This window comes from Myxine glutinosa, chromosome 6, assembly GCF_964187855.1.
Source record: "Myxine glutinosa chromosome 6, kmMyxGlut1.1, whole genome shotgun sequence".
Taxonomy (NCBI): Eukaryota; Metazoa; Chordata; class Myxini; order Myxiniformes; family Myxinidae; genus Myxine; species Myxine glutinosa.
The window spans coordinates 23,295,501-23,311,783 of NC_136266.1; the positions used below are offsets into that span (position 1 = coordinate 23,295,501).

The following is a 16,283-nucleotide window of genomic DNA, read 5'->3' on the forward strand; positions in this document are numbered from 1 at the left end:
AATACGTGTGTCTGTGAAATTGAATTTCTTTACCGTTGGTACTACAGAATAATGAATTGATTGGGGCATCTTATGCTTTGGGGTTTCATGTGATGTAGGCCTTGACAGGCCAAAAATAAGTTTTTGTGCGATTGTGATTTTTACTGTGATTGTGATTTTTCTTTACCGCGATGACCAGAGGAGCATGGTGAAGATTTGAGATGACAGTAAAAAAATTCCCCACTCCTGCCCTTCTGTAAGTAATGGCCAGATAGCAACCAAATTTGGAACCATTGGAACCATGAGCAGAACATATAAAAATGTACCCATCTCCTGGATCCGCCAGTGGTAAAGTGGACAACAGGGGCTCTTAGCCCCAAAATCCGGTATGACCCATAAATATCCACCCGTCTGAAATTAATTACCTAATTGCAATGAAATTCAGTCATAGGCAGGCTTTAGTGTATGATGCCTACGTAGATGATAAGTTGTAACCAGCATGTCTCATCTGTGAGAGTTGTAACCTCCCCATCACTGGTCTCAGTGATGAAATCAGCTTTTTCTCCAAAAGTTTTGGCCCAACTGCAACAAATTCAGTATTCAGTATTCGTCTTTGGAACAATGCGTTACATGGCTTCAGTCGGCCAGGTCGCCGGATCCAAAGAAACTGCCATCAGTCTCGCTCAGGCTATTTTTCCCAATCTACAGTATCTGTAAGAAAGAATGAATGTCTTGAATTTCAATTTAGGCGTTTTTGATCATTGAAAACCTAATGTTGGAAAAAACCCTATTCGATATGAAGATTGTACAGCATTTAAAATAGTTTGATATGCTCATAGCTCATTTGATCAAGACCCACTATCCGGTAGGGGCGGGAAGAGAACTAGGTGGAGCGGAGGCGTAGAAAAAAGCAAAGGCCCATTTTTACCTTTGTAATATTTGTCAGAAGGCTGGTTATCTTCGAAGGCGCCTGCTCGGAGGAAATTAAATGGGCCGACCATTTACCCTGACTGCCGCACAGCCAGTTGAGATAAAGTCGGCAATGATTATTAATTATTTGTTTGTTTGAATCGTTATATTTTTTGTTGCCCTGTGTAATATTTCTTATTACAGTATCATTATTCCTATTAGGCCTGTTATTACCCTCGACAAAGGAGAGGGTATTGCATTTGAGTCCGTTTGTTTGTCTGTTTGTCTGTCTGTTTCTTTGTTTGTTTGTCTGCACAGAATAAATACGATTTTCTCTGCAACCGTTGGTCCGATTGACAGGAAATTTTCACCATAGGTGCAACTCCACCTGCATACTTTTTAATGATAATTATGACATCATAGGTCACGTGGTTCGGCCGCCATCTTGGAAAAACCGAAAAACTTTGCACCTCTATATCTCTGAAAGCGCTGGATTGAAAAAATTTAGACATGGCTCATTATAAAGAACTCTGCATGGGGAATAAAATGTGTTAATGATGATGTCATAGGCACCTCCATTATGGCGTCATAATTCGACAAGTACCAAACTTCATCCTATCAAGCTGAAATTTCTTGAGCGACATGACGGCATATCCTGGTGGAGAAAAAAAACTACCTTCATAACGGTAGGTTTTAAAGGCCAATATTTGAACATGATTGTGTGTTCACTACGGTCTATTATGAGGATAAAACAAACTCGAAAAACATTTTCCATAAAAGAGTAATTAAGTCTTTTCTATTGGAATTGTAGACGGTGGCTTGAAAACCGAGCCTCAAGGTCGGTGTACAGAAGCGTTTTTTTATATAACAATAAATACAAGGCGCAGGGAGGTGAAATTCGCTGCAAATATTGTGCAATAGATGCAGAGTAAAATGAATGTTCATTTACATCAGTAGGATGTCTAATAAATAAAGAAGATATAAAAACACCTGACACTAGGCCTAGGCTTCAGACTTTGGCACGCTCACGAGGCTGCACCGTCAAATAACCTGTTCTATTCCATCATTTGGACAGGCTTTTTACTAGTGTACATATAAACACTGAAGATAGAAAATAGACCAAATACTGAATAAAAATAGATGTAAAAAAAACTTTTCCGCAATTCCAGAAAACAACATGCATCGCCACGAGTGTGGGAAGAAAGAAATAGATGAACAATGGGGTGAAAAGTATTTCTCTTACGGAAATGTCTACTGTAAATTGAGCACTACCACAACAAGCACCCAATGTGCTAAGTGTTTTTAAAGCTACGTATTCACAGCTGTTCAAGAACTTCCGGCAATTCGACACCCACCTGTTGAGATTTTGTGTTACTTTTAGGAAATCCCTCGGTGAGAGTTAATGTAGGACTACTAGCTGTAGGTAAGGACACTGGGATTGCCACAGGTACAGACTGCCCATTGGGTAGCTGAAGTATAATTGGCAAGGAGCCCAAGAATGGCCTGTTAGGAGACAATGGACAGATCAATTTGATAGCAAAATGGTGAGCAAATGAGCAGATTTGTTTATGATTCAGCACCACTGAACTTGAACAGCACCATCCCTTGCACATCCTAGACTACAAACATTAGTGGGTGTGCGCACAACAAACAGCTTCTAGCTCTCTTTCTCCAATGCCTTCAAGGAAGCAACACAACAAAATCTGTTTATGGCCTCAAATTCGATATTGAGGCAATGTGATGCTCCGTAGACCTACGGGATGGGCTGCGAGGAAGGAGCAGGTGGTGGCACAAGCAATGGGGAAGCTGGAGATGGCAGTGCTTGTTCAATAACCATGCTGCGACCTTCACCAGATAAAAGGAGACTGGCTGCCCGTGATGGCGATGCCACCTCCATATTAACTGCAAGACCTCCATCCTACGGATACAAGAAAAACATGAACATTGATAACTGTGCTGGACAACCAATCACGAACATTGACTCTTTTTCTTTTTCACAAACCCACCTGATGTGCTGCGATTGATGATTTATAACATTGTATATCTTAGGTTAAACAATAAATACAACATTAGGTGACACTACATTTATATTAACTAATCAAAATAATTTCTGAATGTCAATAAGCAAAGTGAGCAATAATACGTTATATAACGAGTTGACAAACAATTGTGTAAAATTGTCATTGCATCATGTTAAACTTGCAACCACTTTGACCTTTCTTCACCTTATCTCCGAGGGAACTTCTGTTGGATTGAACAACAGGCTCGCAATTCAAACTTGAACGCACAACAGCTGGCTCCTGGGACTTCCTGGAACTGCTTTCGCCGAGGCTCGGAGCCGGAAAATCTGCAGTCATCTGCAGCACATAAACATACTTCCAGCAAAGACGAGCCAACCAAAACTCATGCATGCCATAATATGGGCCCAGAGTGAAAATTAGAGCACCCAGTTGTCTTTGATGAGCTCCCACCCACTGTAATCTACTATACAAGAGAGCTGTCTGTCTGTGTCACCATTTTTCTCAGAGATGGCAGAACGGATCTTCGTCAAACTTTCAGAGTTTCATCAGTGAGTGCTTGGGAGTGTTTAAGGCAAAAACAATTATTGGAAAAAGAAACAACTTCATTTTTTTTGGATTAAAAAAAATAAGTAAAAAAATATATTAAAAAATTGCTCTATAGTGCCGAAGCCTTTTTGATTAATGACAGTTATATACAAGTACACATTGCCATAAATAAATACAAAACAATCACCAGACATTTGAACATAGATAATCAAACAATTCCAGAAGTGGTCAAATTTGGTGGTAAAGCTTCTTCTTCTTCCCTGACGTCATCATACGCAACTCAGAAACGTGAATAACGGCACATTCAGCAGCATATATTCAATGAAAAGGTAAAATGATGAATTTACATTTGTGATGGATTCTGAGTTGGATGTAATTGCTTTTCCATTATATTTGCCCTCATTTCAAATATATTAATGTTTCTTTTTCGCTTGAGCAACGTCTGGTACTCCAGCTATGCATAGTTATATACTTTACTCAGGGTACAAATAAAAATACAAACTTTGGCTGGGGGGTAACATAGGCTATGTGGCCGCGGCCTCATTCGGGGGTGGGGGACCGGGAGAGGAGCGTAAATTCTCTATGTAAATATGTACCGTGTAGCGCCACCTAGTGATGGTGGTATTACAATTTTTACATGGTGGTAAATGGTGGTAAATTATGGTGGTAAATTACAATATTACAATTTCCTTTTTTACCTGGGCAACACTGAGGTTAAAGCACTCTTTGCATGGGTAAATTTTTCCTCCTTCCCCCCTCCCCCAAAACAGAGGGGCCTGTCAAAGCCACCCCCACCTCCCACCACCCCCGAAAAGATGTACATGTAGCATATCTTTCCCCTCCCTCTCCCCTCACCTCTCACTCCCCTCCCCCTTTCACTCCCTTCCTCACCACTCTCTCTCCTGCCTCCTCCCCACCTCCCGGCAACGCCGGGTACTCCTGCTAGCAATAGCATAAACGACACGAGGAGGTCAAGGCACTGTAAAGTTGAATTGTTGCATCAGAAAAAAATCAAGTGAATAGTACGTTACAAGAGGATCAAAATTAGGATTTCACCCCATTTGGCAGATCAAAAACATTTCACAGAAGCTTCAAAGAAATTGCAAAACATTCTATTCGTGGCCATGCTCTCTCCAGAGTGTCGGCACTGCTGATGTAATCATGAGGCTGAGCAAACACGAGATGCATTATCATTGGGCAGGAATTTGGTCAGGGTACTAGCACATAATGGACTACACTTTTTGAAAGGTATCATGGGATCGTTAATGCACACCAGCAAATGCAAGCAGGCGGAACATCCAGCTTAACGTCCCCTCTGAAGAACGACACACTCATTGATGCAACACCATACCTGTGAAGCACCGGGATGACAGTTTATAGTCAGGTCAATAATTGAACCCATACGAAATGCCTCAAAGGTGAGAGTACATTACATCTGAACAACCCTGCAAGTCCTACAAAAAAGAAAACGTGCTGACTGCCCTCTCCTAGGCCAACCACATAGAAAAGCTGGTCTCCATAGCCGGCCATAGGCTGGGCATCCTCCGTCAATCCAAGTTTTTACTTGGGAAAATTAGAGCTACTCAGTCTACAAGGCCTTTGTCCAGGGCTCAATGGATTACTGCTCTCCACTATGGGCTGGCCACCAAGTAAAACATCTATCTCTCCTGGATTCTGTGGAATATAAAGCTCTCAACATTATTGGAATCTCCCATGATTAGGCCGCAGGACATGGTCTGTTGCTTTCACATCACAGGCATTGTCGGCAGCCTCTGTTTATTTACCACCTTTTCTGCGCTATTTCTCCCTCTGGAATCTCAGTCCTAAGACTTCAGGACATGCTCTTCCAATTCTTCCATGTTCATGTTCTTCCAGTAACCCCCTCCTGGATTAATCTTCCGGTTAAACTTCCAAATTCCAGACTGACTACACTCCTCACCTCTTTTGTTCCTCCCTTCTCCCGTCTATGGAATCACCTTCCATAGGCCGATCTATCACACTCTTCCCGCCATGGTTTGAAACAGGCAGTGCACTGCCACATCTGCCACCTCATGTCATCCCCCACTAACCCTTCCTAACCCAACATTCTGACTTGCTGGTTTTAATGTTTCATCCCCTCCTCGCTCTTCCTTTCCTGCTGGATCATTCCCTTGCTGGTTGTGCCCAATTGTTGCCCTACTAACTCCCTGTCAATTTATCCTTGCAGCACAAGGGATACGTCTATAAAAGGTCAAAGTAAACACGTTGGGCTCCACAGGTATGGAGGAGATTCTACTGCTTTGGTTTCCTCATCAAAATTATTGTTCTTTTGATTTAGCGGTTTCCTATACTTTGCCACAATAGCGTGCTCCTTTGTGCATATCATCATGGGTCCTGGCATGTTTTGCTGGTACCGTAGCTGACTGCTCAACGACATTCCTGTAGTGTAGTCAATCTCTATTATTTTTCACTTTTTTTTTCTTTTCTTTTTTACATTTCTAACATTAATCCCCGTAGTTTGGTTTGTGTATTGTTTGTTCCCTTGTGCATGTAATGCAGAGGTTTTTCCAACAGTTTGGCAGTGCCATTAAAATGCAATCTTACTACCATCAATAATATAATATTTACTGTGATCAACATTAAAATATCGTTTGAGAAATGCGCTTGCCTTTTTGTCATCGTCGTCCTCTTGTGTCTTCTTAAACTCGTTCTCCAGTTTCTCAAATGGACTAGCAAGTTCATGGAAAAGGCCGACTTCCTCGCAGTTCCGGAGGAAGCGTGTCGGGGTTGGTGTTTGGTCTACAAGAAGAATAAACAGCCATCAAGAGGAGATAAAGTATTCCACCACTGTAATCACCAAACATGACAGAAAAGCAATGCCTACATAACCTGGAAACTGGGCAACTCATTCAAAACAGAATGCAGACTAGAACGGCACTCGGTAGAGCACATACCTCCGCCAGGCTGAACAGTTTACATTTGGTATCTCACTGATGGGCTGGATCTGCAACGGACCTGGACCAAAACCTAATCTATATTCATCACAATATAGAATATTGTTGCGGTTTTGAGAACCCACACAGGTAACATCATTAAAGTTTAAAGGTTGCACCCCATAGTTAGGCCACATGCAACACATAGGTCACCTTAGAACGTTAGTTATTTCTTAGTATATGTGAGATAAGGCCATTTCCAATAGTTGCATCTGCGTTGTGTAAAACAAATAAGAGTAGGCCCCGTTCATTTTGCACCCTCCCTCCAATCGACTCCATTGCACACCATCCTGTCTGCACCCCATTGCCCCTCGCATTGGGCCGGCAACGTTAGCTGCCAGTGGCTCGCTCAAACCAGCCAAATGCCACGAGGTAAGGCCCGAAAAGAGGGCGGAACGCCAGGGTGGGGGTGTGGCCACGTCAGGCAGCCATCAAGGGCGGAGCCGGTAAGACCTCAACAACCAATCAGGGCTGAGGAGACATCGCCTGACGGTGTGGCTAGAGATTTGAGAGGGTTCGCGAAGCGGCGCTATATAACCGCGAGCGCAAAGCCCTCTGAAGGACTGATGCAGCAGCACTCATTGCAAAATGACTTGCACGATTGCGTTTACCAGGGGGGTCTAATGCAGTGGCACTCATTGCAAAAGGACTTGCACGATTGCGTTTACCAGGAGGACTGATGCAGCGGCACTCATTGCAAAAGGACTTGCACGATTGCGTTTACCAGGAGGACGGATGTGATTACAAAGGAATCGTGTGCAAGGATTGTCACGTTTGGCATTCGTATTGAAGGACTCGATTGGGGAAGGCGCTTGGGTGACATCATTGTGGAAGTGGCGCATTGTACCGAGCGATACCGGGAGCGCGTATAAAGGCACCGGTACAACTATTACATACGCAGTATAATCGCCTGCTTACCGATCCCCCCCCAGTGTAATTGTCCGATCCGCGCCACTGACACGGGACGATCTTGCCTGCCGTCTGCCATCTACCTCACCATCTGCTTCGTGGTACGAGTCGGGGACCGGAGCGAGCTGTGGACGCCATCGGTGGACCCTCAACCCGACCATCTACAAACCCCGTGTGAGTGAGTCTGAGAGTGAGTCTGAGTGCGAACGGGCCCGTGTCCAGGGATAAGTATAAGACTGTGTAAGGCTGCCCTGTGTATCTGCTTCTTCCTCTTCACTGTACATTGCTTTTTCTTCCTCTTCTTTGTACAAAGTGTGTACTTCTCTTCCTTCCCATACAATTGTAATAAATTACCTGTTCTTCCTGTTTTCCTCTCGATTCGACCGTCTTAGTGATTTCTCCATTGGGTAAGCGTGGCACGATTGACAACCGCTCGAATCGGGTTTAGTATCTGTTAACGGCCCGAATCACGGCTCGCTAATCGCTCGGCGTGTCCACTAACGCCGTGGTTCGGGTGGGGTTATTTCCTTGCTTCACGGCCGGTGTTAGTACTTAGGTAATAAGACTAATTCGGCTTACAACCCTATTTAACACCGACCGGAAGGAACGTGATAGCCCTGGATCGCGTCGGCTAGTAAAAAAAAGGACATGGGGATTAATCCCCCCTTGATAAGGGGGAGGCCGACGTTTGGAGATCCGCAACAATATCTTTGATATTCATCACAACGTCATTCGCTGTATTCGACTTGACCATTTTGGTCCTGATGTTATAAAATAAGTACTATTTAAGTAAATACTATTCTACAATGGGCGGTGTTGTCTTCTATTTTGATATTTGAAGATTCTGTGAAGATTTGCTACCATGCTCTTTAAATATCAGAATATATGAGCCTAATAAATTTGTTCCATGTGACACTCTTTTCTAGAAATATCCTGTTTCGCATTATTCCCTCCAAGTGTTGGAGTCCCTCATGAAAGTAACTCTTCCAGTTGGGCCTCTCTCTCAATCATACCACCTTCAGGTTCGTACACATGGGATAAAGTCGATTGTGGACTCTGAAAACTAAGTTTCGATCCCACAAGTGCGTCCATGATGATGTTATGGGTGCATGAAGTTGATCATGAGCACCGATAATTAGATCAACAACAACAGGCATTTTAAGGCCATTTTCCCTGCTAGAGCGGGGGTTAGCCTTGCGGGCCCCTTGACAATCTTCTCCATTTTGCCCTATTTTCTGCATCTCCCCTTGTTAACACCCTTGCCCACATTTCTTCTTCCACTACCTTCAGCCAAGTCTTTCTCGGTCTTCCCCGTCCTCTACTTCCTTCTACATTCATTTCCATCACTCTTCTCAACCAGTCACTTTCATCCTTCCTCAACACATGACCAAACCATCTCAACCTGTTCCTCTTCACAGCATCAATCACAGGCTCTATTCCCATCTTCTTTCACAATTCATCATTTGTCTTACTCTCTCTTTCAACGATACTCCACACATCCACCGAACCATTCGCATTTCCACCCTTTCCAGCCTTCGTTGCTGCTCTACGTTCATTACCCATGTCTCACTCCCATAAATCATAACACTTCTCACACATGCAGCATACACCTTTCTCTTCAGCTTCAACGATACTCCACACATCCACCGAACCATTCGCATTTCCACCCTTTCCAGCCTTCGTTGCTGCTCTACGTTCATTACCCATGTCTCACTCCCATAAATCATAACACTTCTCACACATGCAGCATACACCTTTCCCTTCAGTTTCAACGACACTCCCCTCCTCGTCAGCATGCCACTCAGTTCCCAAAACTTCTTTCATGCACATCTCATTCAAGCAACCATCGCCGATAATTAGATCAATCTAGTGAAAACCACGTTCTGCTCACGCATCGTGTAGCAACCTCAGTATCGCTTAATTTTGTGTGTGGAAAGTTTCCTTAGATGTCTCAAAGCCAACCAAGTTTCATAGCTGGCGACTAACCCAGGACAATTCGAGGACATGAAGTTGGTACTGGAACCATGATTTGGGTGAATCTAGTGGAATCGATAAAGCGCCCACACAGCGCTTATGAATCCCAGCATCGTGAGCTTCTGCTTACACAGAGTCCTCACATATATCAGAGAGTAGATAAACTCACAATTCCGGCAGTGTTTCCAACACAATGTTACGGAGCCGTGAAGTTGGTCCCAGTCACCGATAAATAGGTCAATAAGTAGTGAAATTCACATTCCGCTCATGCGTCATGTGGCAACTCTGGACTTGCTAAATCTCATGTAGGGAGAGGTTCCCATAGATGTTGAGAAGCTTACCAAATGTCATACCTGCCAAATTCCCAAGGACGATGGTATGAAGGTGTGAACCTGGTACTTTGCTCTAAAATGAGCACTTTTTGCCCCACGTGACCAACTTTCCCTGTCTATGACAAAAATACTGGCAGGATTTTGAAGTCAAACTTTTATCACAAGGTCGGGTGCATTGTCAGCAATCAAAAACCGTCAAAGAATAGTAGGTCCCCGGATGGTGGAACGGAATTCCTTTTCTAGCCACTTCTGGAGCTTTAGCTGATGGCCGATTACATTGGTCAAAAAAGCCTGGTGTGTCCCTCCCTAACCCTCCCCTTGCAGGTATATGAACTTATGCATGCATTTGATTGGTAGTTTTGGATCTAAAAATTCCTTTCCGTCACCACTCACCTGCAACGACAGTGTAATCATTCTTGGGTGGTCCAAATTTCAATGTCATCTCGTGCTTGTGCTTATGCACAGCCAGGTGGTCTTCGTTGGTAAAGCTCTGGAGGAGACAGTTGAAAACGGAGCCATGTTGCCACCCTAATTCGCACAAGTAAACACGTAGTGGGCAGAAACAGCACTCTTTCGGAGTTGCAGTACGAACTGCACAAAGGTGAATTAAAGTGTGCAGCACAGTTCTAAATGTGAACATGACACCACCAACAAGGAAGATTTTCAATGTGATCCACCTCTTCATCTCAGAAATGCAGCTTGAATATAAGGTTTTTACAAATTAAATTTCTATAGCATCTAAGGTAAGTTATATTATTTATAGAAACATCTTGATTCAAGGACGTTATTACCAAAGTACATTATTGGGAAATAAAGAATTTACATCTCTCTATATTACAAAGGAATGGGGAGGTGGGGAAGGGGTTTGAAGGGGGGAAAGGCCAGGGTAGTTACAGAATAAATGTTAAAAAGCTATTTCAGGATGGGGAAAGGCCTGCACATGGCATCAACATATAAAAAAAGCATTACCCAAAAGGCCAGACAGTTCATTATGGTCACAACGACTTGCACAATTTCATATGAAAATAATCCCCGAATAGCACTATTTCGGCCTTCAAGCTTCATCAGCAAACCCATAAACACCCCATTAATCACACTATCATGGAATATGATGGTACTCCATATGTAGGGATGGCACAGGAAAAAAATACATCATTTAAGACGTGTCTGTTTGTTTGACTTTGATGCACACCTGAAATGCTGGACGGAATGAGATGAAAACTTGTGGTTGCACCCGGGGGGTGCACAGGAAGGTTTAGCACCAAATGGTGAAAATGCGTACCTAGGACATGAACTAGGCACCTGTTGGTATCCTCAAGCGGCCTGTCCGTGTCTGTTTTGTGCATAATTCCTGAAAATCCTGCAGAGTACTTGTTTGCAGGAGCCACGAGGGCCATATATAAAATTGCACTCGTATGTGACCATCTACAAAATGCATACACTTCCACATAATGCATACGCATTGCAAGACCACTCTCACTCGTCCGAGCCCCGAGGACATTATAACCATGTTTGCGACCATCTACAAATTCCGTACGCACCTAGACGTTGTAGAAATGGGGGCTGTAGAACCTGACCAACATCACAGCTCATTTGTAAATGATATGCCAACTCTAAAATACCACAATATCAAAGTTTGTTGATTAAGCAAAGCAACGCCAACTGATGAGATCCAAAAGGAATTAAAAAATAATAATAACCAGAGCAAAGTCGATAGCACCCCATCGCAAATCCCCACGCTTCCCACCTGAAGCAAAGCTGTAAGATGCCAAAAAGTTCCACCAGGAATGACCCAATATAAAATCTTGAGTTAATTATTTTTCTGTTTTAACCCCTGTGATCCAAGTCCCCACCCCATGAGACATGAGCCGGGGGTCAAATCCAATATTTTTTTCACCATATTTCATGCATCTTCAAATGTTGATTGCATATACAAGGTTTTATTAAAATATTTTAAAATGTGCCTGTAATGGCATATTTTTGTTATTTGACCTTTTGACCCCAATCCAGGAGGCTCCGGAAGGTGTGGGGGTGAGGAAGAGGTTTAACCAGGCGGGAGCTTGTCCAGAGAAACAATCTATAAACAAGATGCTGTACTGTTCTCCCCTATGGGCCGGTGCTCCTGCCTCACACCTAGCTCGGCTTCACGCTGTTGAAACCAAAGCTTTCAGAATTATTAGAATCTCCCGCGATGAAGCTATCTCTGAGGGCCTTTCACTCACTCATCGCAGGCAGGTAGGTGGTCTTTCTGTCTTCTACCGACTCCTCTCCGGCCTTGCACCCCCAGCTCTCTCTGTGCTCTGTCCCCCAAATATTCCTACAGGTCGCACAAGATCTGCCAGCAACCCTCTGATGGTTAAACTGCCGAAATCTCGGCTCTCCGCTCACCTTCACTCTTTCATTCCTCTTTTCTCCCGCCTCTGGAACAAACTCCCTCACTCCCTTCAATCCCACTCCTCCCTCCAGGTCTTTAAAACAGCTGTTCACCACCATCTCTTATCTTCCCCCATCCAAAACCTTGATCTTTTCTACCCCCGCTAATTCACCCCAGATCCACCTTGTTTGAAATTCCAACTTCTTTCCTGGAAGTCCTGGCAGTGTCCATATGTTTTATACCTCTCCCACTGCCCCCTTCCCACGCCCCCCCCCCCCCCCCCCAAAGCCCTCGCCCTCTCTCAGATCTCTCGATGTCTCCATGTCTCTCGGTCCCTGCTCTCAAATGTTGTGTTTGTGTCCTTCCCCCTCTCTCCCCATCTTGTCTACCGCTCCCTATGTTATATGTTTTATGTGTCGGTTTGTCTTTCTGTGTGATTAATGTTCGCTCTTTCACGAGCCTCGATATTGTATACAAAAAAAAAAAAAAAAAAAAAAAAAAAAAAAAATCCTCCCACTCCCCGATGAGACCGTCCTGCAGCTCACAGTGTGTGCCGTGGTGCCTCCCTCCGGCCCTCCAGCATGGCCATTCCTGATTGGCGGTGAGAAAGACATTGCTGCAATGGACCCTACTGCTTGGTGGCCACGAGCAGATTGGGTCGGGTTTTGGCATCGTGGATTGGCCAAGATGCTGTCGCTGTGCATGGGTGTGGCACGTCACTGACTGGCACTCTGCAGGCCGTGGCATCGGCAAATGGGAAGGGGGAATGTCTTAAGGGTGGAGGGCGCGAGTGTCTAAAGGGACTTGGAGTTTGCTTTTAGTCTTCTTCCTTGGATGAAGTCCTTAAAGCTGGAGCTCTTCTCACTTGACCGTGCCGGGAGTTTTTGCCATCGCCCGCATTCTGCCATTCAGCCCTGATCACTCACCCGGTTCTGTGTGCATTGTTGTGTTCCCATAGAGGGTTAGTTTCCTCACTTGTTGTTATGTATAATGTTTAGCAATTGTCTTTATCCAGGATTCAATCTGTATTTGTTGTCTTGTGTTTATTAAATCATGATAGATCCATCAAGGCTGCATATGTGCGTGTGTTCGCGCCATCTTTCCCGCACAGACCGATTCGGTTTATTGAGAAGTCCTGGAGGGAAATAAATAAATTTTGTGAGGCAGTGTATTTCTGTTATGTGTACTTTTAATGTGGGTATACCAACTATAGGCTATGGAACAAAATTATTATTATATTTCAGGCTTTATAATATTTGTTGAGGCAGAACGCATTGTAAGTGTATCGTAAAGTAGATTTCCTCCTTCAAGATGTCTCTGATTCATGAATATTCTCTCCCTGGTTACTCCCTCCTCCGTTATGATAGCCCTGAGCCTCGTCCTGGAGGTGGGGTTGCTATCTTTATCAAAAACTCTCTTCCTCACTCTCCCTGCACTGCCCTCTCCCCACAACACCCCAAGGAGTTGGATGCAAGAGCACTTTGGTAGCCAAGGAATGTTGTGCATGGGAGCAATGTCTACCGAAGACCATCACAGGAAGAATTGAAAAGGCTCAATACATCAGAGTACTGGTTGGTTGGCCTCCCTTCAAGGAAATGCTCCCTTCTGATGTGAGCATTTTGTCGGTTTCCAAGGTTTCCCAGTGTCACTGTCCAGCCTGTTAATTAGTCTGCTCCATTGTGCTTTTTGATCGCGCTCCAGGGGAAGACAAAAAAGATTAAATTATTCGGGACGCACAACTGCCTGCAGTCACGATTGCATTGTGCGTAAAGTAGTAGTCTTTTCCATTTCCTCTGCTCGTTTGTGCTGTTGCGGTTGCACACAAGTGCACACCCCACAACAAGATAATTCTGTGCAGCAACCTACAACAAGCACTGCATCATTGCAACCTCTAAAAACAGGTTGTGTTTCCTGGTTACATTGAATAAATAAATGTTATAACGAAACATTTATTCATACATTGAGATGCCGTGCAAAGGCAACGTTAAAGTAAAGGATACTGCTGGAGTTTGATATGAAAAATGTGATGGTAAAAGTCAGAAGATCACCAAAACATTCTGTCGTTCAGAAATTTTACCCACAAATTATCAAACAGACAGAATAAAACAAACCCACCAATCAGAACAGTGCAACAGCCACAACTTTATCATTTCTTCTTCTTTAATGGCCACTATTATTCCCACTTGTGGGGTTGCCTGGGGGCCTTTCACAAGCTGGCTTGCCTGGCCTGACATTCAACGAAGTACTTGGGGCAGGAATTTGTTCAGGGTGTGCCGGCGATAGCTCTCCTACTCTTTGCAAAGGACACCCTGTGATCTTTAACGTCCGCCAACTAATGTCGGCAGACGAAACACTCAGTTCAACGTCCATCGGAGAAACGGCACACACACATTGATGAATCACTCTGCCTTAGAAACACCAGGATGACAGTTTATATATGGGATGGGATTCGTACCCAGGCTAGACAGCTTGGAGGTGAGTATGTATACCTCTCGGCCATCCTGCCAACCCAACTTTATCACTGAAAAAAAAAAAAACACTTGTTGGAATGTCTTTAAACTTCTAGATAAATACAGTCGGACCTCGACATTCACGGGGATATGTTCCTGGAAAATACCGCAAATGGCAAATCCGCGAATGTGGGGCATTGCTTGATTGTGGGGGAAGGTAAGATTTTTTTTTTAACTACATGGTCTCGGCTCATGAAAGAGCTATGACATAACAAATGAGGACACAACATAACAACGGGAACAACAGGAGAAAAGAAGAAACACCAACAGCTGGGCAGAGGGAGAAAATAGATGGAGATGGACAAACAAGGGATGCAGGTAACATTGAGTGGTAGGGGAGAACGCAAGGGGTCCACAGGATGGATATGTAAGCAAAATGTTTGGGAGGTGTGGGGGTTGGTTTAACAGGTGTAGAAAAGATCATGATTTTGGATGGGGGGTGACTTGAGATGGTAGTGAACAGCTGTCTTGAAGACCTGCAGGAAAGAATGAGACTGAAGAGAGTATGGAAGGTGGTTCCACAGGCAGGAAAAAAAACCAAAAAAAAACCACCTTTAGAGGCCATTTTTCCCTGCAAAGCGGGGGTTGGCCTTTTTCGGGAACCGTGGTTGTTGTTGTTTTTCGGTCCCCTATTTGAAGCAATGTTTTACGGCCGGATGCCCTTCCTGACGCCAACCCTTTTTGCCGCCTTTAACGACAAACAGGGAATTACCAGTGAACTGGTACTCAATTAGCCGACCTCGGAAGGATGACAGGCTGAGTCAACCCCCCCCCGGCGTTAATTCAGCGATCGACCGGGATTCGAACCCAGGATCCTTGGATCCTAAGCCGGCACCCTAGCCGCTAGCCCAACACCAACACTAGATCCACAGGCAGGAAGAAAGGAATAAATGAGTGTCGGTGAGCAGTGGTTCTGGATTTACGCAGTTTCACTTGGAGGGGGGTTGCTGCCGGACCGCGTACATGCTGGAGCTACCTGAGGGGGACAAAGCACGAGAAGGCAGAGGATGCAAGTCTTGACAAGGCACCACCAGGTTTTAGAGGAGGGGACAATTCTGAAAGATCATTCTTGAGATTGGACAGATGTTGTTTTCTGGCTCTCCTGAGAGTAGACACACTTGTTGTGAGCTTTGTAGAATGATCTGAGGTTGTCCTCATAGTCAGGTTCACTATGTTAACAAATATAATTTCGTTCAAAATTTTGGTAGGTTAGCAAAACTATACATTTTTGGAATATTCAGAGCATGAGGAATCCAAAAATTAATGTTTACATTTGCGTAGACACCTTTGCGAAAATGACACTCAGGACAGTGATGAAGATAGTCAGGTTCACGATGTTAACAAATATAATTTCTTTCAAAATTTTGGGATTAGCAAACCTATACATTTTTGGAATATTCAGAGCATGAGGAAACCAAAAATTAATGTTTGCATTTGCATAGACACCTGCATGGCCGCCATTTTGGATTTTGAAAATGGCCACAATAAAATACATATTTTGCGCGATCTCGGCTTCTCGTCAACCTAGAGACTTAATTAAATATGCTAATCCTATGTTTTCTGCGTCAAGGAATCCAATAAAGGCCTCAAAATAGTGCTCAGGATTATAGAAAAGCAACAAACAAAGGTAATTGAAAACCATTGTCTTTATATTTGTGATATAACTGTATTACATAATACATGATATTGCAAGTCCTTTGAAGTTATAGGTTGTTATAGGAAGTTATAGGTAGTTATAGGTAGTATCAGATTGAACT

At 43.9% G+C, this 16,283-nt stretch overlaps 1 protein-coding gene across 3 annotated transcripts in view; it reads right to left on the reverse strand.

Moving 5' to 3' along the window:
- Nucleotides 1-16,283, reverse strand: part of LOC137429646 (cyclic AMP-dependent transcription factor ATF-2) — a 109,272-nt gene that overhangs the window by 72,674 nt on the left and 20,315 nt on the right. For all 3 annotated transcript variants that reach the window (XM_068119751.2, XM_068119750.2, XM_068119752.2), the window contains exons 4-8: nt 10,036-10,132; nt 6,103-6,233; nt 3,114-3,245; nt 2,646-2,806; nt 2,244-2,391 (exon numbers count right to left, since the gene is read on the reverse strand). In XM_068119751.2, the coding sequence (XP_067975852.2) occupies nt 2,244-2,391; nt 2,646-2,806; nt 3,114-3,245; nt 6,103-6,233; nt 10,036-10,132 (669 nt within the window). The remainder of the gene's footprint in view (nt 1-2,243; nt 2,392-2,645; nt 2,807-3,113; nt 3,246-6,102; nt 6,234-10,035; nt 10,133-16,283) is intronic.